This window comes from Mobula birostris, chromosome X (genome assembly GCF_030028105.1).
Source record: "Mobula birostris isolate sMobBir1 chromosome X, sMobBir1.hap1, whole genome shotgun sequence".
Taxonomy (NCBI): domain Eukaryota; kingdom Metazoa; phylum Chordata; class Chondrichthyes; order Myliobatiformes; family Myliobatidae; genus Mobula; species Mobula birostris.
The window spans coordinates 668,501-694,546 of record NC_092402.1 but is presented as its reverse complement, the minus strand read 5'-3'; the positions used below and the strand labels follow the sequence as shown (position 1 = coordinate 694,546).

The window sequence follows — 26,046 nt, the reverse complement described above, 5'->3', positions numbered from 1 at the left end:
ACAGGCTTGGGGTCTTGAGGCTATAGCTTGGAGACAGGCTTGGGTCTTGAGACTATAGCTTCTAGACAGGCTTAGGGTCTTGAGGCTATAGCTTGGAGACAGGCTTGAGGTCTTGAGGCTATAGCTTGGAGACAGGCTTGAGGTCTTGAGGCTATAGCTCAGGCTTGGGGTCTTGAGTCTTGAGACTTGGAGACAGGTTTGGGGTCTTGAGGCTTGAAACTTGGAGACAGGCTGGAGTCTTGGTCTTGAGGCTTGAGATTTGGGACAGGCTGGGGTCTTGGTCTTGAGGCCTGCAGGCTGGGGTCTTGGTCTTGACGCTTGCAGGCTGGGGTCTTGGATCTTGGGTCTAAGGTATTTCGGGGCTTAGGTATGGACTCCAAGCCAGAGAATTGGCAAGGACCCAGAACCTGGGACTTGACTCGGACTTGGACTGCAGAACTAGGCGAGGACAAGACAAGGCTATAGGACTGGATATGGCTTGGGTGTGGAACTCCTGGGTAGGGCGAGACACAAGGACAGGTAAAGGCACATGGACAGGCCTCAGATAGGACTGGACTAGGCACGGACTGGATGAGGGCCTTCAGCAGCACGGAGCCTTGGACTAGAAGAGACAGAAGCATGGAACACAGAGCCAGGACCCCTCCTTGGGAACAGGACGTAGGGCCGGGACTCATACACAGAACACTGAAACCTGAAGAGACGGATCCCAACACAAGGTGGCGGCAAATGGCCGGACCCACCTGGCAAAGGCGTGTGCACAGAGACAGATCATAACACTAGGTAGCGGCAAATGGCTGACCTACCTAGCGAAGGTGTGGACACAGAGAGACAATACCACACAACGAAAGACAGTTCCTTATCTTGACCTAACCAAGCTTCGGTCTTGCTTCAGCGGTAAAACTTCAGTGATACAGGCAGGGTATCCAGGCTAGGTCAGCGGGCAGAGAGTCAGGCGAGGTATCCAGGCAGAGTCAGGTGAGGGGGCAAAAGACAGGGAGGGGAACAGGACAGTCCAGCAGGGAATCCCTGGTTTACAGAAGTATTTATGTCTCAGCCTCAAAACGAGTAACATGTGCCACAACAGAAACTGGGGAAAACCAGATACCCCGGAACGAGGAACGATGGACCGGACCACGAACTGGAACACAGACTTCATGGACTGGACTATGACAATATGAAAATGTTGAATAAATGACCTCCAAGGTTCTTCAAATTTAACCGAAGGATTGATAGTACCACTCCTAATTTTTCCAAGTTTAAACATGTTATAGTTTGGGAAAACACTGAAATGTAGTCGGGGGATTAGAATCCTTCCATTTAAATAAAATGGTTCTTCTGGCTATTAATGTAACAAATGCAATCATACGGCAAGCTGAAGGAGATAAATGACTGACGTCTATCACTGGTAATCCAAAAATCGCTGTAATAGGATGAGGGTGTAAATCAATAGGCAAAACTACTGAAATAATATCAAAAATGACCTTCCAATATTTTTCCAAAAGAGGGCAAAACCAGGACATATGTGTCAAGGAATCTATCTCACAATTTCATCGGTCACAAACAGGATTTATACGTCAATAAAAACGAGCTAACTTATCCTTAGACATATGAGCCCTATGAACCACCTTAAATTGTATCAAAGCGTGTCTAGCACACATTGAAGAAGTGTTAACTAGTTGGAGAATTTTCTCCCATTTCTCTATAGATAAAGATACCTGAAGTTCTCTTTCCCATTCATTCTTAATTTTATCAGATGTACCTTGACATATTTTCATAATTAAATCATAAATAATTGCTATTAAACTCTTCTGATAGGGGTTTAAACCTAAAATTTTTCTGCATTTTCAGTTTGATGTGGTATCGGAAAAGTAGGTAAAATAACATTTAAAAAGTTTCCAATCTGTAAATAACTGAAAAAATGTGATCTAGGCAAATTATATTTATAAGACAACTGTTCAAAAGACATGAGACAATTATCTATGAATAAATCACGAACGCACGTTATTTCCTTCATTTTCCATAAAAGAAAAGCTTAATCGGTTCTGGATGGTTGGAAGAAAAAATTGGATATAATAGGACTTGATAGGATAAATTTACTCAATCCAAAAAATTTACGAAATTGAAACCATATTCGTATTGTATGTATAGTACAGACTCGCACTCGAGGTTCACCCATTGTGGACATTGAATTTCATCCAAATCTTGTGTCCAGAACATTAGATATCAAATATTAATTGCCCAATAATAGAATCTAAAGTTTGGCAATGCCAAACCGCCATCCTTTTTTGATTTCTGTAAATATTCCTTACTTAACCTAGGATTTTTATTCTGCCATATATATGAAGAAATTTTAGAATCAATAATATCAAAAAAGGATTTAGAGATGAAGATTGGTACCACCTGAAATAGATACAGAAATTTAGGTAAAATAATCATCTTAATAGCTTTAATTTGACCAATCAATAATAAGGACAATGGGGACCATTTAGTAAGCAGTTGTTTAACATGGTTAATTAAGGGTAAAAAGTTAACTTTAAATAGATCCTTATGCCCCTTAGTAATTTTAACACCCAAATAAGTAAAATAATCAGTAACCAGTCTAAATGATGATTGTCTATAGATTGCAACTTGCATATTTAATGGAAACAGCTCACTCTTATTAAGATTCAATCTTGTAGGCCTCCCTCAGTCTCGTGAGACCATGGATTTGCACCATTGGAAGGTTTCCAGGGCACATGGAAGACTGGCAGTTGCCCATGCCGCAAGTCTCCCCTCTCCACGCCACCGATGTTGTCCAATGGGAAGGCATTAAGACCCATACAGCTTGGCACCGGTGTCGTCGCAGAGCAATGTACGGTTAAGTGCCTTGCTCAAGGACAAACACGCTGCCTCAGCCAAGGCTCGAACTAGCAACCTTTAGATCACTAGACAAACGCCTTAACCGCTTGGCCAGGCACCAACGCGAGATTCAATTTATAACCAGAAAAACTACTAAGCTGAGCAAGTAGTGATATTACTGCAGGGATAGATTTCTCTGGGTTAGAGATATATAGTAACAGGTCATCTGTGTGTAGTGATACCTTATGCGTCCCATTCCCGCGAATAATGCAAAATATATTGGGTGAATCATGAAGATCAATTGCCAAGGGCTCCAAGGCAATATCAAATAGTAAAGGGCTTAAAGGACAGCCCTGTCTAGTACTTCAAAAAGCCTAAAAAAGGGCGATCTGATTATTGGTAAGTACAGAAGCCAAAGGTGTATGATATATCAGTTTAATCCAAGATATGAATTTTGGGCTAAAATTAAATTTCTCAAGCATGTTAAATAAATATTCCTATTTGACTCTATCAAACGCCTTCTCGGCGTCAAGCGAAATAACACATTCTGCAGTTTTAGATGAAGAAGTATATTCAATGTTCATTAACCTCCTAACATTAAAATACGAATAACGCTTTTTAATAAATCCTGTCTGGTCGTCGGAGACAATTTGTGGCAATACATGTTCCAATCTAGTTGTTGATATTTTGGAAACAATTTCGGAGTCCACATTCAACAAGGATATAGGTCTATATGATGCACATTCAGTGGGATCGTTATCTTTTTTAGGAATTAAAGCGATAGATGCTTCATAAGTGGATTGTGGTAACTTACCTACAAATAAGGCATCCTTAAAGATTCCACATAACCAAGGACAAAGTAGATTTGAAAAAGATTTTAAAAATTCTACTGTATACCCATGCAGACCGTGTGCTTTACCAGAATTCATCGAAGAAATTACTTTCTTTATTTCTTCTTCCGTAATGGGTGCATCTAGTGCTAAACATTCATTAAGTGGTAATTTGGGAATATTCAATTTCCTTAAAAATTCATGCATTATGGTAGAATCGTCAGGAAATTCTGATTGGTCTTACGAGGTATAGAATTCTTGAAAAGATTTATTAATTTCATCATGGTCAACCGCCAAAATACCATCCCAATTACGAACCTTACTAATCTGACATTTAGCCAAAGCAGCTTTCAATTGGTTGGCCAGTAATTTATCTGTTTTATCACCATGTATATAAAACTGACTCTTAGTTTTAAGTAATTGATTTTCAATCAGGGATGTTAATAACAAACTGTGTTGCATCTGAAGTTCAACTTTCTTTTTATAAAGCTCCAGATTAGGAGCAGTGGAATATTTTCTATCAATTTCTTTAATCTTATCAACCAATGTACATATTTCATTATTAATTCATTTTTTCAATCCAGCAGAATATGAAATAATTTGCCCACGGATATCTACTTCAAAAGTATCCCATAATACCCCACTGGAAATTTCTTTCATAAAGATAGTTGAAAAAAAAGGCAATCTGTTCTTTAATAAAGTCAACAAAGTTTAAGTCCTGAAGCAGAGTAGAATTGAACCACCATTGTCTAGAGCTGAAAATTACATCAGTTAATTTGATTGATAATTTCAAGGGCGCATGATCAGAGACGGCGATTGCATCATACTCACAGGCAGTAACAGACGAAACTAATCGAGAGTCGATAACAAAGTAATTAATTCTAGATTAATTATGATATACATGAGAAAAGAATGAGAACTCTTTATCGTTAGGATATAAAAACCTCAAAACTTCAAAAATTCAGGAGTCAACTAAAAAGGAATTAATAAAAATAGCAGATCAGTTTGGAAGTACCTGTTTGGGTGCAGGCCTATCAATCAAGGGATTCAGGCAACAGTTAAAATCTCTGTCCATTATCAACATATATTCTTGTAAATTAGGAAGAGATGCAAATAAATGCTTAAAGAATTCAGGATAGCCGGTATTTGATGCATAGATATTAACCATAACAACTTTTTGGTTATAAAGTAAACCAGTAATTAACAGAAATCTACCATTCCGGTCTGAGATTGCTTCATAGTGAACAAATGAAATCGAGGTGCCTACAAAAATAGACAAAAAACTCACCTTAGCCTGTGAGTTGGTTTAAAATTATTTCCTTTTCCAAAATCTAAAAAAAACGCTGATTATCCTCTTTCCTCACATGAGTTTCCTGGGCAAAAATAATCTGAGCATTCAATCTATGAAAAACTTTAAAAATCTTCTTCCATTTAATCGGATGATTCAAACCATTCGTATTCCATGAAACAAAGTTAATAATATTATCCATTTTACTTGAATAAGCCATATGGTATGTAAAGGGTTAGCCTTACTGCATAGGAAACTCATGAATCAGGAAGGGAGAAAAAGATTTAAAGGGGAACCGGAAATTATGACAATTTAGACATATTTGTAGTTTCAAATCAGCCCAGATGAAAAAAAACTAAACTAAAAATAGCTCCATACCATCCACAAAAGCCTAAAAACTGGCCAATAGGCAGTCAGAAAGCTATCTAGAAACTCCTCTACCCCCATCTTGCTTGAAGGCAAATCTCCAAAATTGAAAAGAATACAAAATACCACCCACAGTCAAAACATTGAGGGAAAAAATGCCATAAAAACACCAAACAAATGTTTAAAAAAAACAGCCGTTTGCCAAACATTTTGAAAGGGAGATCTTGGGAAGTGAAACAGAATACAATCTTATTAATATTTCAAGGAAGAGCAAACAATCACCAAATCAGAATCTTAACTATTTTCAAAAATGAACAATTGAAAATAATAAAATAAAATAATAAAGGGAAAAAAAGGAACTTTAACATAAAAACATGATAAACATCCATACTCCAAAACATAGTATGAGTATAATCAAACCAAGGGCAAAATTCTTCAAACTTTACAAGTCCAGATCTATGAACTGGTTATTAACTTATAAACCAAATGAGTACAGACATGAAGAAACAGTAAATTTATTAGACAGCTGAGATCGATAGTTGATCCTCAAGGAGTTGATGAGCTTCGTCCATGGATTTAAACCATTTACGTGATTTATCAGGCAAAATAACCTAGGCAAGCTGGAAATAGCAGAGCTGGTTGGAACTTTCTTCGATAGAGCTCAGACATTACCAGTTTAAAAAGCAATCTTTCTTGCATTATCTCAGGACTGTAGTCTTCAATCAGACGAAACTTGAGGTCTCCGTGTTCAATAACCCCTTTCCAATGGGCAATTCGAATTAAATGCTCCTTGCTATGCACATAGTGGAATCGGAGTATAACAGGTCAAAGCTTCAACTCTTTAGGAAGTTTTGCTCTTAAGGTATAGGGGGAGTAGAAAAAACTTCAGAGCTGAACGCGTCCATTAAAAATTGAGAAAAGGATTTAGTAAAGTCACCACTTTCAACGTCTTCAAGGAGTCCTATTATTCGCAAATTCTGTCTACACCTGCGACTTTCCAAGTCAATAATCTTGACTTTATACTGTTCCTGTTTAAGTGGTCAAAGTTAATTTTTTTCCAACTAATCCAGTCTATGATCTCTCTGTCTACCAGCTTCATCGAATTCAGAAATTTGCTGCTGTTGTTTTTTATTCTCCCGCTTAAGTGCTCCCAGTCTACCTTCGACCTCCTTTAACAATACTTGCAAAGTAGAAAATCTTTTATCAAATTTATCATCCAGGAGCTTCAACATAGCCTCCAAAGTGAGTTGAGACGGTTTAGGCTGATTAAAATCACCTTCTGTCCTTCCATTTCCATTACCGGCTGATGCCTTTTTCCCTCTGGTATCCATCTCCAGCGATTGAAAATCAAAGTTCAAGCGTATAAAAGTGTTATTAACACTTTAATATAGATAGCAAAAGGGTGGTAAAAAGATTGAAAAATGAATGGAGCAAAACCAAAATGCAACTTACCCCATCTAATGCCCCAAGAGAATCCCTCACAAATGGAGATTTCAACTAACATAATTTATTAAGTGCTGTTCATATAGTTAAAAAAATCATGTTCATTATTCTACTGCAGAAAGGTGTTTCTCAAAGAATCTCAAATATTTTGTTCTAGTTTCTTTTATAAAATATATGGATTGTGGAATTACAAAATAGTACCGTACAGATGGAGATTAGTGGCCCTCTTGTCTTTGTGCTGCAGTTTCTAGATAGAGTTATCCAATTAACCACAATCTCCCTGATTTATACCTATGGCATCTGTATTTTTCTCTTCAGTTCTTTAAGCTGCTGTCTTTTGCATCCACTGGAGCAAGTGTTCCCAACCTGAGGTCCATAGACCCTTTGATTATTGGTATTGGTACATGGCATAAAAATGGTTGGGCACCCCTGCTCGAAAGCAAAACCTTTCTTATCACAGCAATCCATGTGTGAGGCCTCCATCAGTCAGAGTTAACCATGGATGTTGTACCCTGGCTGTTTAGATAAACAAGCCTGTGCAGTACAATATGGAGAGCAAATTATTGCCCATGTAGAAAGCCCTCCTCCCTCCACACATCTGATGAAGACAAGGGAACGGGAAAGACCGATATAGTTTGGCATCAGCAGCATCACAGGATTTGCCAGTCAGTGTTGAACTCAACATGGGACTGCCTTACTGACTCCAGCTCTAGGTTTTTCCCTCAGCATTTACTCCCAAGGCCTTCCCCAAGAGTGGGTATAGCCACAATGTAGTGAAGGTTTGAGATCAGAGCTTTTCTTCTCCCAGCTGAGCTGCTAACCACAGCTGTCAAGCCCCATCTGCCCAAAGGCACCAGTAACCTGCTTTTGCCCCGCCTATCAGTAGAAAAGGTTTTGCGGGGCTTAGTAGCTAAGCCACATGTAAAGGCCTGGAGCTAGACTTGATTGTCAGGAGCTAGTTGAGGTGTATGCCATTGGAAGCATTTAATAGGTAGTGGGGGCTTGTCCCCACTACAGCCCTCCAGCTATAACAACCTTAAGCAATCCACAACAGAAAATTTGAGAAAATTCATGTAGCTTCATCAAAAAATTCTTTCCAAGAGAATGAAGGAGATTAGATTTTTATGTGTAAATGCATGGAATTTCTTTACATATATTGTGAAATACCATCAGTTATACCTAGCCTGGAATTAGTATGTTTGTATATTTAACAGAATACTCAAATTTATTTCACCAATGAAACAGGAGACCTTTTAGCTGAGACAATTGAAAATACTATCGACGCAAGCAAACTGAAGCATCTAATCACTGTTCCAAGTGGATGTGGTGAACAGAACATGGCAAGAATGACACCAGTGCTGATTGTTACAGTATACCTAGACAAAAACAATCAGTGGTCGAAGTTGGGAGTGGACCTTAGAAAAACTGCAGTGAGAAATATTCAAAAAGGTACAGAGCATCACTGATTTATGTACGTTGTTTAAAATAAAAAGCATTGTTAAAAATAATATGTAAACCATTAAATTTTAAGTATGACCATAGATGTTTGCCTTGAGCATCTGGCCTCACATGTACAAGGCAACAATGCTTCATGTTGATAATAGTGTTGATTTTTTTATAGAAACAGATTGTCACTAAAAACTAAAGATTCTGGTAAAGTGAATTCTCCATGAGAGACTGAAAGGATGTGGTGTCATTGGAGAAAATCCAGAGGAGGTTCACGAGGATAATTCCAGGAATGAAAGGGTTAACATAAGAGGAGCGTTTGGCATCTTTGTGCTTGTACTCAATAGAATTTAGAAAAATGCAGGAAGATCACATTGAAACTTACCAAATGTTGAAAGGACTAGATCAGGTGGGTGTGGACAGAATGTTTCCTATGGTGGGGGTATCCAAAACTAGAGGGCATAGCCTCAAAACTGAGTGGCAACCCTTCAGAACAGAAGTAAGAAGGAAGATTTTTGCCAGAGAGTAGTAAATCTATGGAATATTCTGCTACAGACTATGGTGGATGCCAACTACATGAGTATATTTAAGGCAGAATTTGTTCAATTCCTGATCAGTCAATGCACCAAAGGATATGCTGAGAAAGCATGTGTATGGGGTTGAGTGGGATCCAGGATCAGCCATGATGGAATGGCGGATCAGACTTGGTCTGAATGGCCGAATTCTGCTTTTATGTCTTGTGTCCTTATGGTCTTCTGGATTTATGGACATTATTAAATTAATAGATGTTGGGATTAAGCAATGAATTTGAGATTTAAGATCAACTATGATCCGGCATGCCAGACAGGACAAAAAAAGAAAATTGGGCAGGATCCAAGGGAAAGGCAAATTGGACCCAAAATTGTAAGGAAGCAAAATGTAATGGTTGCTTGGTATATTTTATAGTCTTTTGTGCAATATATGTAAATGATAAAAATCTAAATGTCAGGGCAATTTATGGAAAATAAAACAGGTAGTTTGACAGCAATGTACAAAACCATGAAAGTGACAGATCATTGTGTTTAAGTATGAAGAGTGTGTAATGGGTTGTAAATTTTGTGGTGGTATTGGGTTGGCTGATCGTGATGTTCTAAACTCAAATAAAGATGCTATGCCCTTTCAGCTATAAATAGCCATGAGTACCCTCACTAAAGAACGGTTATACTGTAACTAACCAATCTTTAAAGATGACTTCACAACCCTCTTTACTCTTTATGGTGACCTTAGCTTCGAATACTCACTATTTGAGTGGTGGGTCCTCTCTCACTACCAAGGAGAAGATACTTCCAGCAAATGAAATAGCTTTAACACAGTTTATTTATTTTCAATGATTCACATTTAAATCCAAGCAACATCCTTGAAAGGCATTTATAACTCAAAGGATTTCTATCTTAAAAAAGACTTCCAAATTGCACTTCTAAGAGGAAGAGGTACATAGAAACATAGAAACATAGAAAATAGCTACAGGAATAGGCCACTCGGCCCTTCGAGCCTGCACCGCCATTCAGTATGATCATGGCTGAACATCCAACTCAGAACCCTGTATCTGCCTTCTCTCCATACCCCCTGATCCCCTTAGCCACAAGGGCCATATCTAACTCCCTCTTAAATATAGCCAATGAACTGGCCTCAACTGTTTCCTGTGGCAGAGAATTCCACAGATTCACCACTCTCTGTGTGAAGAAGTTTTTCCTCATCTCGGTCCTAAAAGGTTTCCCCGTTATCCTCAAACTGTGACCCCTCGTTCTGGACTTCCCCAACATTGGGAACAATCTTCCTGCATCTAGCCTGTCCAATCCCTTTAGGATCTTATACATTTCAATCAGATCCCCCCTCAATCTTCTAAATTCCAACGAGTACAAGCCTAGTTCATCCAGTCTTTCATCATATGAAAGTCCTGCCATCCCAGGAATCAATCTGGTGAACCTTCTTTGTACTCCCTCCATGGCAAGGATGTCTTTCCTCAGATTAGGGGACAAAACTGCACACAATACTCCAGTTGTGGCCTCACCAAGGCCTTGTACAACTGCAGTAGTACCTCCCTGCTCCTGTACTCAAATCCTCTTGCTATGAATGTCAGCATACCATTCGCCTTTTTCACCGCCTGCTGTACCTGCATGCCCACTTTCAATGACTGGTGTGCAATGACACCCAGGGCTCGTTGCACCTCCCCTTTTCCTAATCGACCACCATTCAGATAATAATCTGTTCTCCTATCAGCTAAAAAACAAACATACCCATGGTGCAAACAAACTAGTCATGCATTGCAGAAATCATAGACAGAGGAATGGACTCTGTCTTTCTTTCATACTCTTGATGTTCCTTACCCCATTCTAATGAGCTTGAACGGCTCTTTACACTTACACAGTTTCTTTGTACTTGGGTGACTTCACACTTGTGATATTCTTTTAGATGTCTTTTAACAAAAATGCTCTAAGAGCTCAAACAAGACAAAATCTGCAAATCTGGAAATCTTGTTAATCCACGCAACAACACAGCTTCTTGGAGTCTCATTTCCCAACTATGCACCATTAATGCTGTGAAGCTGACTGCTTGAGTACAGAAACCTTCCCATTTATTAATAGATCAGTTACTGATATGTTAAGTGACTGTCTCTGGTCTGCAAGCCTTTTTGAACTAAATACTTAACCAGCATTGTCAGATTGAAAGAAGCCAAATTATGTAAACTGTTGTCTTGTACTGCACATCTTGATCAGCAATAAACCTAGTGCTGTGACCAACATCCTGCATTCTATAAACAATGTGTCTATATGCAAATCTGTGCTTTCAAACTCATTACTGATTACCTATTGCCATTTACATTAAGAAATGAAGGCTCCCATTTACAACCAGAAGCTAAATAAATAATCTTAGATGGAAGTTTAACTTACAACTGTTTGATTTTTATAAGTAGTGAGTGCTGTGTTTAGAAAGCTAAGCTTGGCAAACATAAGACGCCCCCAGGAATCGAATATCCATCACAATGTTGAGACTGGAGTGCATGCCCAGCAGTGCAGACTGTATGAATGGCATTAAAAAATGGAGTCAAATGCTGATATGCAGAACTGGCTAACTTTGACAGAGATAGGAAAAAAAATAGAATAAGCTAAATTTGGAAAATTGGATATTGAGTCTGGAAGGCTGCAACATATCTGGATAAAGACATTTTCTTCCTCAGGCTTGTATTATTCCTTATTGTAACACCTTGGGAGGACACATGTCATATGGTTAATTAAAGTGGCAGGCAACCAGAAGGTCAGGGGTGTTCCAATAGGCTGAATATTCTACAAGTGACCACTCAGTCTGCATTTGGTTCTCTGGATTGTATAAGTGACCACAGTGTGAACCCTGAATTTGTCTCTCTGCACTCTGTAAGTGACCACAGTGTGAACCCTGAATGCAGTACACGAAATTGGAAGTACAAGTGGATTAGTGCTCCACTTGGAAAGATCGTTTTGGCCTATGGATGGTGGGAAGGGTTAAGGGGAGGGGGAATAAATGCTGCATCTCCTGCAGTTGCATGGATAAATGGTGCAAGATGAGGGAAATGGAGCAGAATTTGTGCCTGGTTGTAGAATTTTGTTGGACATGGCAGAAATCGTATAAGACAATGAATTGAATACAGGGGATGAGAACAAAGGTGTAGGAAATATATAAGATGTGGTCAAGGGTTCTATGATAGAAGGGAGTGCAATGTTCAAGAACAAGGAAGACATGCACCTGTGTGGAACGTTTGATTATCAGAATAAATGAAGTAATGGAATGGAATCCTGACCAAGAGCAGGTTGGGAAGGTAATGAAACCATAGAGACTAATGTGACCACTCGGTCATTGAAGACTTAAGATGGAAGAGGGAAAAAGTATATTGGCATTGGCAAATAGGAATTACAAAGGGAAAACAAGTATCAGTTTAAAAAGTGACATCTGAGAACATGATATTTCAAAATGATCAAGGTGTCAGGGTGAAGGATAATAACAGTAATTGCAGGACGGGACAAATTAGGATCCATTTGAGACTCATAAAATGGGCTGTAGGGGAATGAACTATGAAGATCACAGGCACCAGGAGATGTCAAATGCATTTGTGCAGCTGAGGTGATGTCAAAGGGCAAAGAGTTAGAGTAAAACTAATTCACAATATTGTTTCAATATGTAAATACTTTAATAAATGTATACTTCTTACTTCTAATTCCTTTTGTAGTGGAGGCTGTATAATGAGTGTTTAGAAATGTATCATCTTGGAACATGATACAACAATCAAATTGTCAGTGTATAGTAATTCAATGTGTGTGCCTGTAATTCAGAATCAAATTTTCAGAATGTGCTTTAGCAAAAATTTCTACTTTCATAAGCGCAGTATATAGAATTCAGTGGGAAAGATCCAAATTTCTACAGATCAGTTTTCCCAGCTTTTTGTTATTGTTTGGAAGTCATAGAATCTGTGATTTTTGTTTTTTTTTTTACCCAGGTTATACCCAACAACTGGCGTATCGCAAGGAAGATGGTTCTTATGCAATATATCACCATCGGCCATCCAGCACATGGTATATTCAAATTCACTTTTAAATGTTTCCTCTCCTTCCTGAGCATAATCTGAATTCCCAGCACATTATTATGATTATTTATTTTTCGTGAAATGCTGTTACCACAAGTATAAATGCTGTTGAATTTTCTACCTCTACAAATGATGCTTGTGAATGCAACACGATACCAGATGTATAGAATGCTCAAAAATTGGTTTGAAAATCTTCCATTCTAAAAATGAATAATGATTCTTTTAGGAATAATGTACATCTTGACTGCCGTGAACTATTTCTGTGGATAAAAATTGTAGAAAATAATAGTTGTTTTGAAAATAAGTGGTTTCCAAGGGTTGCAAGAATGAATCAATCAGTGATGTTATTACAGGATTCATGGTTAGATTTCTTCATTTGACTATTTTTAATATTTTTGCAGTTCAGAATATCTATCTTTTCGTTATGCTCTCAATTTGTTATCTCTTACAAGTGCCAGGGAAGTGATACTATGAAAGATGTCCCCATTCAGGAGTAGGGCTTCAAAGCACAGAGTCATAGAAAAGTACAGCACAGAAACAATTCCTTTGGCCCATCTAGTCCATGCTTTAAACTGCCGACTCTCATTGATCTGTACTGGGACCATAGTCCTCCATAGCCCTACTATCCATGTACCTTCGCTTAAACATTGAAATCAAGCTCACATGCACAACTTGTGCTGGAAGCTCATTCTGCAGCAGATTTTAATTCAGTGTACAAAAAAGAGTAAACTTCTACCCTTCAACTTTTAACAAATAAATTTGTGCTGTATTTCTTTCAATTTAGGTTAACTGCCTATGTGGTTAAGGTGTTTGCAATGGCATATAACTTGATCACAGTTGACCCACATGTACTGTGTGGAGCTGTGAAGTGGCTGATATTATACAAACAGAAACCTGATGGTCACTTCCACGAGGATGCTAAAGTAGCAACTGGAGCGATGATTGTAAGTGAAATATCTTATTTACACTTTTTCACTCTTTATTGTGTAGGGCATGGAACCAGATGATAACATAACAGTAAAAGGGATTATTCAGATCAGTAAGACTGTAGCAATTTATTGAAAAGTTGGACAACTTTCCATTTATTTGTTCTCAGGAAGCTGGTGGCCTTGGCTTGTCTTCCTTAGTTGTCCATCATTTATAACCCTTGAACTAGAGTAGGGTAAAGGAAAACCCCAAGGCATTCTTCAATTATGTGAAGAAGAAAATGATGGCAGGAATGAAGGTAGGATCAATAAAGGTGGGAAAACGTGCCTGGAGGCTGTGGAAGTGAGTGATGTCCCTCTTCAGTATTCACCAATGAGAGGGAACTTGATGACGGTGAGGACAATATGAGTGAGGTTGATGTTCTGGAGCATGTTCATATTAAGGGAGAGGAGGTGTTGGAGTTGTTAAAATACATTAGGACGGATAAGTCCCCGGGGCCTGACCGAATATTCCCCTGGCTGCTCCACGAGGCGAGGGGAGAGGTTGCTGAGCCTTTGCCTAGGATCTTCATGTCCTCGTTGTCCAGGGGAATGGTACCGGAGGATTTGAGGGAAGCGAATGTTGTCCCCTTGTTCAAAAAAGATAGTAGGAATAGTCCGGGTAATTATAGACCAGTGAGCCCTACGTCTGTTGTGGGAAAGCTGTTGAAAAAGATTCTTAGAGAAACGATCTGTGGGCATTTAGAGAATCATGGTCTGATCAGGGACAGTCAGCATGGCTTTGTGAAGGGCAGATCGTGTCTAACAAGCCTGATAGAGTTCTTTGAGGAGGTGACCAGGCATATAGATGAGGGTAGTGCAGTGGATGTGATCTACATGGATTTTAGTAAGGCATTTGACAAGGTTCCACACAGTAGGCTTACTCAGAAAGTCAGAAGGCATGGGATCCAGGGAGGTTTGGTCAGGTGGATTCAGAATTGGCTTGCTTGCAGAAAGCAGAGGATTGTGAAGGAGGGAGCACATTCGGATTGGAGGGTTGTGACTAGTGGTGTCCTACAAGGATCAGTTCTGGGACCTGAACTTTTTGTGATTTTTATTAACAACTTGGATGTGGGGGTAGAAGGGTGGGTTGGCAAGTTTGCAGACGACACAAAGGTTGGTGGTGTTGTGAATAGTGTAGAGGATTGTCGAAGATTGCAGAGAGACATTGGTAGGATGCAGAAGTGGGCTGAGAAGTGGCAGATGGAGTTCAACCCAGAGAAGTGTGAGGTGGTACACTTTGGAAGGACAAACTCCAAGGCAGAGTACAAAGTAAATGGCAGGATACTTGGTAGTGTGGAGGAGCAGAAGGATCTGGGGGTACATGTCCACAGATCCCTGAAAGTTGCCTCACAGGTAGATAGGGTAGTTAAGAAAACTTATGGGGTGTTAGCTTTCATAAGTCAAGGGATAGAGTTTAAGAGTCACGGGGTAATGATGCAATTCTATAAAACTCTGGTTAGGCCACACTTGGAGTACTGTGTCCAGTTCTGGTTGCCTCACTATAGGAAGGATGTAGAAGCATTGGAAAGGGTACAGAGGAGATTTACCAGGATGCTGCCTGGTTTAGAAAGTATGCATTATGATCAGAGATTAAGGGAGCTCGGGCTTTATTCTTTGGAGAGAAGGAGGATGAGAGGAGACATGATCGAGGTGTACAAGATACTAAGAGGAATAGATAGACTGGACAGCCAGCGCCTCTTCCCCAGGGCACCACTGCTCAGTAGAAGAGGACGTGGCTTTAAGGTAAGGGGTGGGAAGTTCAAGGGGGATATTAGAGGAAGGTTTTTTTTACTCAGAGGGTGGTTGATGCATTGAATGCAGTGCCTGAGTCAGTGGTGGAGGCAGATACATTCGTGAAATTTAAGACACTGCTAGACAGGTAAATGGAGGAATTTAAGGTGGGGGGTTATATGGGAGATAGGATTTAAGGGTCGGCACAAAATTGTGGGCCAAAGGGCCTGTACTGTCCTGTGCTGTTCTATATTCTATATGTTCTATGTTCTAACTACATAAGTTCCTAGCTCATTTCAGAGGGCATTTTAAAGTTAAGTGGAAAAATACATGATAAATCTGGCCAAATAGGACTAGCTTTGTCACAATGAGGGGGCATTGATGGCGGACCCAAATACAAGACACAGACACTGAAGTACAGGGAACAGGACTTGACTAGAGTAGGGATGTGATGGGATACAGACAAGGAGCAGGGACAAGAATGCAGACTAGGGCTTGGACCCCGAGCCAGAGACTGGACAAGGACCCAGAAGCTACGTCTTGCCTCGGGCTCAGGCCTCAGAACCAGACATGGACATGACATGACTGCAGGACTGGAGGCTGGGGTCTTGAGGCTTGAGGTTTGGAGACAGGCAAGGGGTCTTGAGGCTTGAACTTGGAGATAGGCTTGGGGACTTGGGACTTGGATGCCGCCAGGGCCAGGACTTGACTTGGTACTAGGATGCCGCCAGGGCCAGGACGTGGTACTTAGAGCCGCCTGGTGGTGGCGAGCTCTAGACTCGGCCCGGGAACAGTAGACAATGGCTCTTGATTCCCTCCGGTGGGTTAACTGATGGACCTGCTTTGGCGAGGAAACTTTGCAGGCTCCCTTGGGTGAGGTAACTTGACAGGGTTACTCTGGTGAGGAAATGCGACTTACTGGCACTCGCTCTGGGAGGAGACTAGGCTTGCTCCAGCCAGATGACATTGGCTCGTAGTAACCTTGGTGACTTTGCAAACGCTCTCGCGTCGAACAGCTGAAAGCCAGAGACTATAAACTGCCAGTTCAGCCGAGAGTAAATTGCCTCCTATCACCAAGCCCGAGGGACATGGGAAAACAGGGAACCAAAGGGAAACAGGGAATCAACAGTCCAGATCGTAACAGAAACAAAGTAAATTTAAAGGGACCCTGATCCGGACCATGACAAGCTTTGTTGTGGACCATGGTCTAAGTGGACAAGTTGCAAAGACAGCATTCCCGTGCTATCTTACTCTACGATTATATCACACATTCTTATCTCTGACAAGGTAATGATGGCAGTTTATTTGCATCACATCATATTGAAAAGTGCTTAAATGATCATCCAGTAATTTCATAATTCAATATGTACAAAATGCTGAGAAACACAGCAGGTCAGGTTGCGTATATGGAGGGAAATAAGCATTTAACGTTTTAGGCTGTGACCCTTCATTGGGACTCAGCACAAATCATCAACTAGTGAAAATCTGCAGATACTGGAAATTCAAGCAACACACACAAAATGCTGGAGGAACTCAGCAGGCCAGGTAGTATCTATGGAAAAGCGTACCGTTGACGGTTTGGGACGAGACAGACATAAGGTGATAGGTGAAACTGGGAACGAGGAAACGGTGTAGTAAAGAGCTGGGAAATTGCTGAAAGAGATACAGGGCTGGAGAAGGGGGAATCTATTAGGAGAGTACAGAAGGCCACGGAAGAAAGAAGGGGGAGGAACACCAAAGGAAAGCAATGGGCAGGCAGTACTTTCTCCTCCACTGTCACGACGAGGCCACACTCAGTTTGGAGAAGCAACATCTTATATCCTTGTATTCATTCTAGGTAGCCTGCAACCCGATGGCATGAATACCGATTTCTCAAACTTCTGGTAATGGCCCCCCTTCACTATTCCCCATCCCCTTCCCCCCTCTCACCTTATTTCCTAGCCTGCCCATCACCCCGTTCTTTTTTCCACAGCCTTCTGTCCTCTTCTATTAGATTCACCCTTCTCCAGCCCTATATCTCTTTCAGCAATCGACTTCCCAGTTCTTTACTTCACCTCTCCCCCTCCCAGTTTCACCCATCACCTTGTGCTTCCTCCCCTCTCCCCACCTTCTAATTCTGACTCCTCATCTGTTCCTTTCTCCAGTCCTGCCAAATGGGTTCGATCTGAAACTTCGACTGCACTCTTTTCCATAGATGCTGCCTGGCCAGCTGAGTTCCTCCAACATTTTGTGTGTGTTCCAGATCATCACGTTTTTGTTTCCTTTCATCGATACTTCCTAAACTGCTGAGCTACTCGACCTAATTAAGTGGCCACTGAGTGTATGTTCGTCACCCCCTGCTGTTATAGCCTGTCGACTTCAACATTTCAGATGTTGTGCTCTTCTGCACTGTAGTAACGCGTGATTATTTGAGTTACTGTCGCCTTTCTTGAACCAGTCTGGCCATTCTCGTCTGAGCTCTCTCATTAGCAACACATTTTCACCCACAGATTTGTGGCTCACTGGATATCTTTTGTGTTTTGCACCATTCTTTGTAAGCTCTAGAGACTTCTGTGTGTGAAAATCCAAGAAGATCAGTAGTTTCTGAGATACTTAATCTATCCCATCTGGCAACAATAATCATTCCATAGTCAAAGTCACATAGGTCGCACTTCTTCCCAGTTCTGATGTTGCTTGAACCTCTTGATCATGTCTGCATGGTTTATGCGTTGTGCTGCTGCCACGTGATTGGCTGATTAGATAATGGCATTAACGAGCTGTACCTAATAAAGTGGCCACTGAGCTACGTCCACACTACGCAAGATAATTTTGAAAATAGACAAAAGACAACAGGTACAGGAGTAGGCCATTCAGCCCTTCGAGCCACCACCGCCATTCACTATGTTCATGGCTGATCATCTACAATCAGTATCTAGTTCCTGCCTTATCCCCATAACCTTTGATTCTGCTATCCTTAAGAGCTCTGTCCATCTCTTTCTTGAAAGCATCTAGAGACTTGGCCTCCACTGCCTTCTGGGGCAGAGCATTCCATATATCCACCACTCTCTGGGTAAAAAAGTTTTTCCTCAACTCCGTTCTAAATGGCCTACTCCTTATTCTTAAACTGTGGCCTTTGGTTCTGGACTCACCCATCAGCGGGAACATGCTTCCTGCCTCCAGTGGGTCCAATCCCTTAATAATCTTATATGTTTCAATCAAATCCCCTCTCATCCTTCTAAATTCCAGTGTATACAAGCCCAGTCGCTCCAATCTTTCAATATATGACACTCCCGCCAGCTCGGGAATTAACCTTGTGAACCTACACTACCCTCTCTCAATAGCAAGATTGTCCTTCCTCAACTTCAGAGACCAAAACTGCACACAATACTCCAGGTGTGGTCTCACCAGGGCCCTGTACAGCTGCAGAAGGACCTCTTTGCTCCTATACTCAATTCCCCTTGTTATGAAGGCCAGCATGCCATGAGCTTTCTTCACTGCCTGCTGTATCTGCATGCTTGCTTTCAGAGACTGATGTCCAGGAACAGCTAGATCTCGTTGTGCTTCCCCTTTTCCTAACTTGACTCCATTTAGATAATAATCTGCCTTCCTGTTCTTACCACCAAAGTGGATAACCTCACATTTATCCACATCAAACTGCATCTGCCATGCATCCGCCCACTCACTCAGCCTGTCCAAGTCACCCTGCGTTCTCATTACATCCTCCTCACATTTCACACTGCCACCCAGCTTTGTGTCATCTGCAAACTTGCTAATGTTACTTTTAATCCCTCCATCTAAATCATTAATGTATATTGTAAACAGCTGCGGTCCCAGCACTGAACCCTGCGGTACCCCACTAGTCACCGCCTGCCATTCCAAAAGGGACCCGTTAATCGCTACTCTTTGTCTCCTGTCAGCCAGCCAATTTTCAATCCATGTCAGTACTCTGCCCCCAATACCATGTGCCCTTATTTTGCCCACTAATCTCCTATGCGGAACTTTTTCAAAAGCTTTCTGAAGGTCCAGGTACACAACATCCACTGGCTCTCCCTTGTCCGTTTTCATAGTTACATCCTCAAAAAATTCCAGAAGATTAGTCAAGCACGATTTCCCCTTTGTAAATCCATGCTGACTCAGACCGATCCTGTTACTGCTATCCAAATGTGTCGTAATTTCATCTTTTATAATTGACTCCAGCATCTTTCCCACCACTGACGTCGGGCTAACCGGTCTATAATTCCCTGTTTTCTCTCTCCCTGCTTTCTTGAAAAGTGACAACATTAACTACCCTCCAATCCACAGGAACTGATCCTGAATCTATAGAACATTGGAAAATGATTACCAATGTATCCACGATTTCTAAAGCCACCTCCTTAAGTACCCTGGGATGCAGACCATCAGGTCCCGAGGACTTATCAGCCTTCAGACCCAACAGTCTATCCAACACCATTTCCTGCCTAATATAAATTTCCTTCAGTTCATCCATTGCCCTAGATCCTTTGGCCACTATTATTTCTGGGAGATTGTTTATGTCTTCCCTAGTGAAGACAGATCCAAAGTACCTGTTCAACTCGTTTGCCATTTCCTTGTTCCCCATAATAAATTCACCCGTTTCTGTCTTCAAGGGCCCAATTTTGGTCTTAACTATTTTTTATCCCTTTTTACATACCTAAAGAAGCTTTTACTGTCCTCCTTTATATTCTTGGCTAGTTTACCTTCATACCTCATTTTTTCTCCGCGTATTGCCTTTTTAGTTATCTTCGGTTGCTGTTTAAAAGTTACCCAATCCTCCGGCTTCCCACTCATCTTTGCTATGTTATACTTCTTGTCTTTTATTTTTATACTGGCCTTTATTTCCCTTGTCAGCCATGGCCTCCCCTTACTCTCCTTAGGATCTTTCTTCCTCTTTGGAATAAACTGATCCTGCACCTTCTGCATTATTCCCAGAAATACCTGCCATTGTTGTTCCACTGTCATCCCTGCTAGGGTATTGTTCCATTGAACTTTGGCCAGCTCCTCCCTCATAGCTCCATAGTTCCCCTTGTTCAACTGTAATACTGACACTTCAAATTTTCCCTTCTCTCTCTCAGTTTGTAGATTAAAACTTACCATATTATGGTCACTACCTCCTAATGGGTCCTTTACCTCGAGGTCCCTGATCAAATCCGGTTCATTGCACAACAATAAATCTAGAATTGCCTTCTCTCTGGTAAGCTCCAGGACAAGCTGTTCTAAGAATCCATCATGGAGGGACTCCACAAACTCCCTTTCTTGGGGTCCAGTACCTACCTGATTCCTCCAGTCTACCTGCATGTTGAAATCCCCCATAACAACTGTAGCATTACCTTCGCTACATGCCAATTTTAACTCTTGATTCAACTTACACCCTACATCCAGACTACTGTTTGGGGGCCTGTTGATAACTCCCATTAGGGTCTTTCTACCCTTGGAATTTCTCAGTTCTATCCATAGAAACCATAGAAAACCATAGAAACTACAGCACAGAAACAGGCCTTTTAGCGTTTTTCAAAATATCTCTGTCCAGGTTAGAACGGATATTTGGGTGAATCTCCTCCTACTGGGCATGCGCAGGACACACAGAAAACAGGCGAAGGGGAAACGGTATACTTGATGCGCGTTTGTCCAGTTACAGAGTAGAAAAACTTAAAAGGAATTGCTCTTGGCTCTTGTGCAGGAGGACTTAAAACTAAAAAAAAACAAATGCTAGAACGTATGGAGGCAACCGACAGGGAGTTCACGGACAGCATGACCCGGCTGATGACGAAAATTGAACAACTGACTAACTCTGTTGCATTAATAAAGCACCTTGTTAAATGTATAAAACATGTCTGCATCAGTGTTATCTTGTATTTCCATACAATGTTCTATTAGGCTGTTACACATCTATTGTCAGAGAAGTACTTGCATATTCAGCCAGAAACTCATTCCACCGAGATGCAACACTGAGCGTCATAGGAAGACATTCCTGCCTGTGGCCATCAAACTTTACAACTCCTCCCTTGGAGGGTCAGACACCCTGAGCCAATAGGCTGGTTCTGGACTTATTTCCTGGCATAACTTCCATATTACTATTTAATTATTAATGGTTTTATTACTATTTAATTATTTATGGTGCAACTGTAATGAAAACCAGTTTCCCTCCGGATCAATAAAGTATGACTATGACTATGACTATAAATAGGTAAACCACCTTCATACAATCAAGGACAGAAAACAGGGCAAAGTGAGTATACTTATTTATTCAGTAAGCTATGGGTCAAAGTATTTGGTGAGTACATTTCTAACTCTTCTGGCTTCAGTCTCGTTGCTGTCTGTTCTGAAATTGTTAGGTTCTGAGAAGCGCAGAATCAAATATCGTTGTGATGATTGTACGCTCTAGTATCAATTGTTTGGCGACAATAAAGTAATAATAATAATAGAAGAAGAGAACAATGAAATGACGCGCTGCCGCCACCTGTTTGGCACGTCATGACTGTGGTTTTAAAAAGCTCCATTTACCATGTCCACACGGCAACGGATATTAGGCATTTTCAGATTTATTCACTCTGGAAACCGTTTCTGAAAATCTCCGTTTTCCGGGGATGAAAACACTGTTTTAGTGTGGACAGAGGGTCAAAACGAAGAGAAAAAGCTTCATTTTCAAAATTATCTGGCGTAGTGTGGACGTAGTCTGAGTTTATGTACATCGATTTGAAGTATGTTTTGTGATGATGTTTGGAGGTGGGAATAGAAATACTAAGTGAAAGGATTTTAGAAGAGGTTGGTCTTGGGGAACAGGCTGAGGACAGGGATATAATGCAGAAATCTATCATTTACAGAGACCAAGGATGAGAAAAGGTGAGGGAAAATGGGGTTGAGGTGACAGGGTACGTCAAAGTGATGAAGACTTCAAAACAATGTAGGAAATAGACTGAAAATCCAAAACAAGTTCAAAATTAGCTTTGAAATGCAAAGGAAATGTCTTCAACAATGAAGGAGATTTATCCTTTTCTTCATTCACAGGATGAGAACATTTCATGCCCATCCAAATTGCACATAAATTAAATGCTATTTATCATTTTACACTATTTATCATTTCATTGTTTAAGTATATCTTCATCAGCCGATCTTGATGGGGGCAACATACGTTTTTTGCTAGATTATTTGAGGCCATTGGCATTATAACAGTTAAAATTGGCTTAATTAAATCTTATTTGTCTTAATTCAAGTATTGCTTAAATCTTGCATGTTTGGGGTGTATTTTCATGTGTGGTATTTCCCTTTAGGGAGGAATGCTTGAATATGAGGACTATTCACCATTGACTGCATTTGTGCTGATCGCAATTGTTGAAGCTAAGACTGTTTGTGTTCACTATGTTGCGGTAAATTATTTTTATTTCATAATATAAGATATTTGGTTCATGTATTATCTCAAGGAAGAGCAGGAGAGTGCTGACAAATATTTACACTCAATCAAGATCATGAAAGGCTGAAGAAGTTGTTTGGCTGCATTTCATGAAAGTACTTCAAAGCTGTAAAATATTGAATCTTTCAAAGGAAGATCAAACCCCTTTGAGAGAGTTGACTGTGCAAGGCTTCCTCAGATTTCATTTAGATTTTTATTTGTTCTGTGGCAAAAATACAACTAAACTTTCATTCAAACAACAAACACCCATAATAAACAGGCTGGAACGTCAAAGGGCAAAGTGTGAATTCACTAAATGGTCACTTGTACAACCATTAACCCATCCTCCCCTAATTTAAAAGGTTTGAACACATATGGGAGCAATTAAAAAGTGCATCAAGGTGCGAGGTCTGAAGCAGGGAGTTAAGACGTAGCACCTACCAGCCAGGTCATGCTGTCTTCTCGCTGCTGCCATCAGGAAGGAGGTACTGGAGCTTCAGGACCCACAACACTAGGTTCAGTAACAGTTATTATCCCTCAACCATGGCTCTTGGGCCAGAGGGGATAACTTCACTCCTCCCATTACTGAACTGTTCACTCACCCAATGGATTCACATTCAAGGCCTCTTCATCTCATGTTCTCAATATTTATTATTTATTTGCTTGTTTGTTATTTCTCAGCTCAAATTGGTAAAACCTGAGGTACGAGCAGAGCCAACCACATGCTAGGAACTTTCGGACCATTGTAGTGGTGTTTAGTATCGTGGTTTTCTCAAGATTTACATAAATAATGCTGTGTAGACCTAATTGCTTAATGCTATTGTGCAGTGCCTTTGGGGTAATACTAGTTGTAGATATGGGGACAATATATACTGTACCCTGTTCATGTTCCATAGTCTTGAAATGTTCTTTTAGCTCAGCATATTTCTGATGTTTTTCACTTACTGTATGTTATGTGTGTTTGGAATGGCTAAATCTATTAGGTAAGCTGTCCTTGCTTGTTTATCCTCTATTATTATAGCCAGGCAGTTATTATGGCTTGTCCTATCTGTAATAATGGATTGGTCACCCTGTTGGTGTGGTCTTTCATTAATTCTATTATGGTTATTAGATTTATTGAGTATGTCCACAAAAAATGAATCTCGGGGTTGTATATGGTGACATTTATATACTTTGATAATGAATTTACTTTACATTTTGAAATTTGGTTTGATTAAGTCTGGGTTCGGATAATTTGGCCACCGGTGATGTGGGAGCTTTTCCGAATTTTTCTTTAAGTGATAGAATTCTTTAAATATTGCATGATCCAAAGTGTTCCCTTTCTGCTCCTCAGCCTTAATTATTGTACATAGACCAACCCAAAATTAAGACCATAAGACACAGGAGCAGAATTAGGCAGCGTGTTTGTGTCCGTGAGCAAGGCAGTTAATCACACATTGCTCTAATGTCTGTGCGAGGAGTGGTGCCCCACACAGACTTCCAATCTGCGCCTTGTAAGGCATGAAAATGCCCGACGTAGGCCTCTGAAGGTCTGAGTTGACGTTCCCTCCCCCTCCCTTCCTTTCACTCCTGGAATCATCCTTGTGAACCTCCTCTGGACCCTCCACAATAGCGGAACAACTCTTCTAAGATGAGGAGCCCAAAATTGTACACATTACTCAAGGGGAGGCCTCACCAGTGCCTTATAAATCCTCGGCATCACATCCCTGCTCTTGTATTCTAGACCTCTTGAAATGAATGCTAACATTGCATTTGCCTTCCTCACCACCGACTCAACCTGCAAGAGTCCTTCTGCACAAGGACTCCCAAGCCCCTTTGCATTTTTGGATTTTCTCCCCATTTAGAAAATAGTCCGCACATGTATTTCTACTACCAAAGTGCACGACCATGCATTTTTCAACGTTAGTTTCATTTCATTTCATTTGACACTTTCTTGCCCATTCTCTTAATCTGTCTAAGTCTTCCTGCATCCTACCTATTTCCTCAATGCTACCTGCCCCTCCACCAATCTCCAACAAAGCCATCGATTACATCATCTAAATCATTTATATACCGTATAAAAAGAAATGGTCCCTACAGAACACCACTAGTCACTGGCAGCCAACCAGGTAATGATGCTTTTATTCCCACTTGCTGCCTTCTTCCAATCAGCTAATACTCTAATCATGTTAGTAACTTTCCTGTAATATGATGGGCTGTTAACTTGGTAAGCAGCCTCATGTGTGGCACCTTGTCAAAGGCCTTCTGAAAGTCCATATGTACGACATCCACTGCATCCCTTTATCTATCCTACTTGTAATCTCCTCAAAGAATTAAAGGACTTATTTATCCAGACAATATGTATTGCTGCTGTGAATTCATGTTTAAAAATAATGTTCACCTACATGTAATGCCTATCTAGATTTGTTTAATGTATGTATCATGTCTTAATTAGGGTTATGAGGGCAGCATCAAGAAAGCAGTTAATTACCTGGAGCAGAACATAGATGGTGTCGATGGAACATATGGTGCAGTACTTTCAGCCTATGCCCTTTCACTATTGGGTATAAACAAGGAAGACGTTGTAATGAAATTTGCTTCACCGGGTAAGAATTTATTTAGAAATACAGGATAGGCCTTTCTGTCCCCTTGAGCTGCGCCACCCAGCAAACCCCTGACAACCACTGATTTAACTCTAACCTAATCATGGGACAATTTACAATGACCGATTAGCCTACTGACCAGTACTTCTTTAGGAGGACATACAGACTCCTTACAGAGGATACCGGGATTGAACTCTGACACCCCGAGCAGTAATGGGCGTGGTGCCACTGGTGTGTCCACATCTTTTTGCCCTACTCCAAGACATCCTTGCCATAGAGGGAGTACAAAGAAGGTTCACCAGATTGATTCCTGGGATGGCAGGACTTTCATATGAAGAAAGACTGGATGAACTGGGCTTGTACTCGTTGGAATTTAGAAGATTGAGGGGGGATCTGATTGAAACGTATAAGATCCTAAAGGGATTGGACAGGCTAGATGCAGGAAGATTGTTCCCGATGTTGGGGAAGTCCAGAACGAGGGGTCACAGTTTGAGGATAGAGGGGAAGCCTTTTAGGACCGAGATGAGGAAAAACTTCTTCACACAGAGAGTGGTGAATCTGTGGAATTCTCTGCCA

The 26,046-nt window shown here is 40.7% G+C and overlaps 1 protein-coding gene across 2 annotated transcripts in view; it reads left to right on the top strand.

Annotated features, from left to right (window-relative positions):
* The window catches only part of LOC140191934 (venom factor-like), a 264,302-nt gene that overhangs the window by 178,983 nt on the left and 59,273 nt on the right, over window positions 1-26,046 (top strand). For both annotated transcript variants that reach the window (XM_072249822.1, XM_072249823.1), the window contains exons 24-28: window positions 8,011-8,214; window positions 12,719-12,794; window positions 13,590-13,749; window positions 22,770-22,865; window positions 25,323-25,473. In XM_072249822.1, coding sequence (XP_072105923.1) covers window positions 8,011-8,214; window positions 12,719-12,794; window positions 13,590-13,749; window positions 22,770-22,865; window positions 25,323-25,473 — 687 coding nt within the window. The remainder of the gene's footprint in view (window positions 1-8,010; window positions 8,215-12,718; window positions 12,795-13,589; window positions 13,750-22,769; window positions 22,866-25,322; window positions 25,474-26,046) is intronic.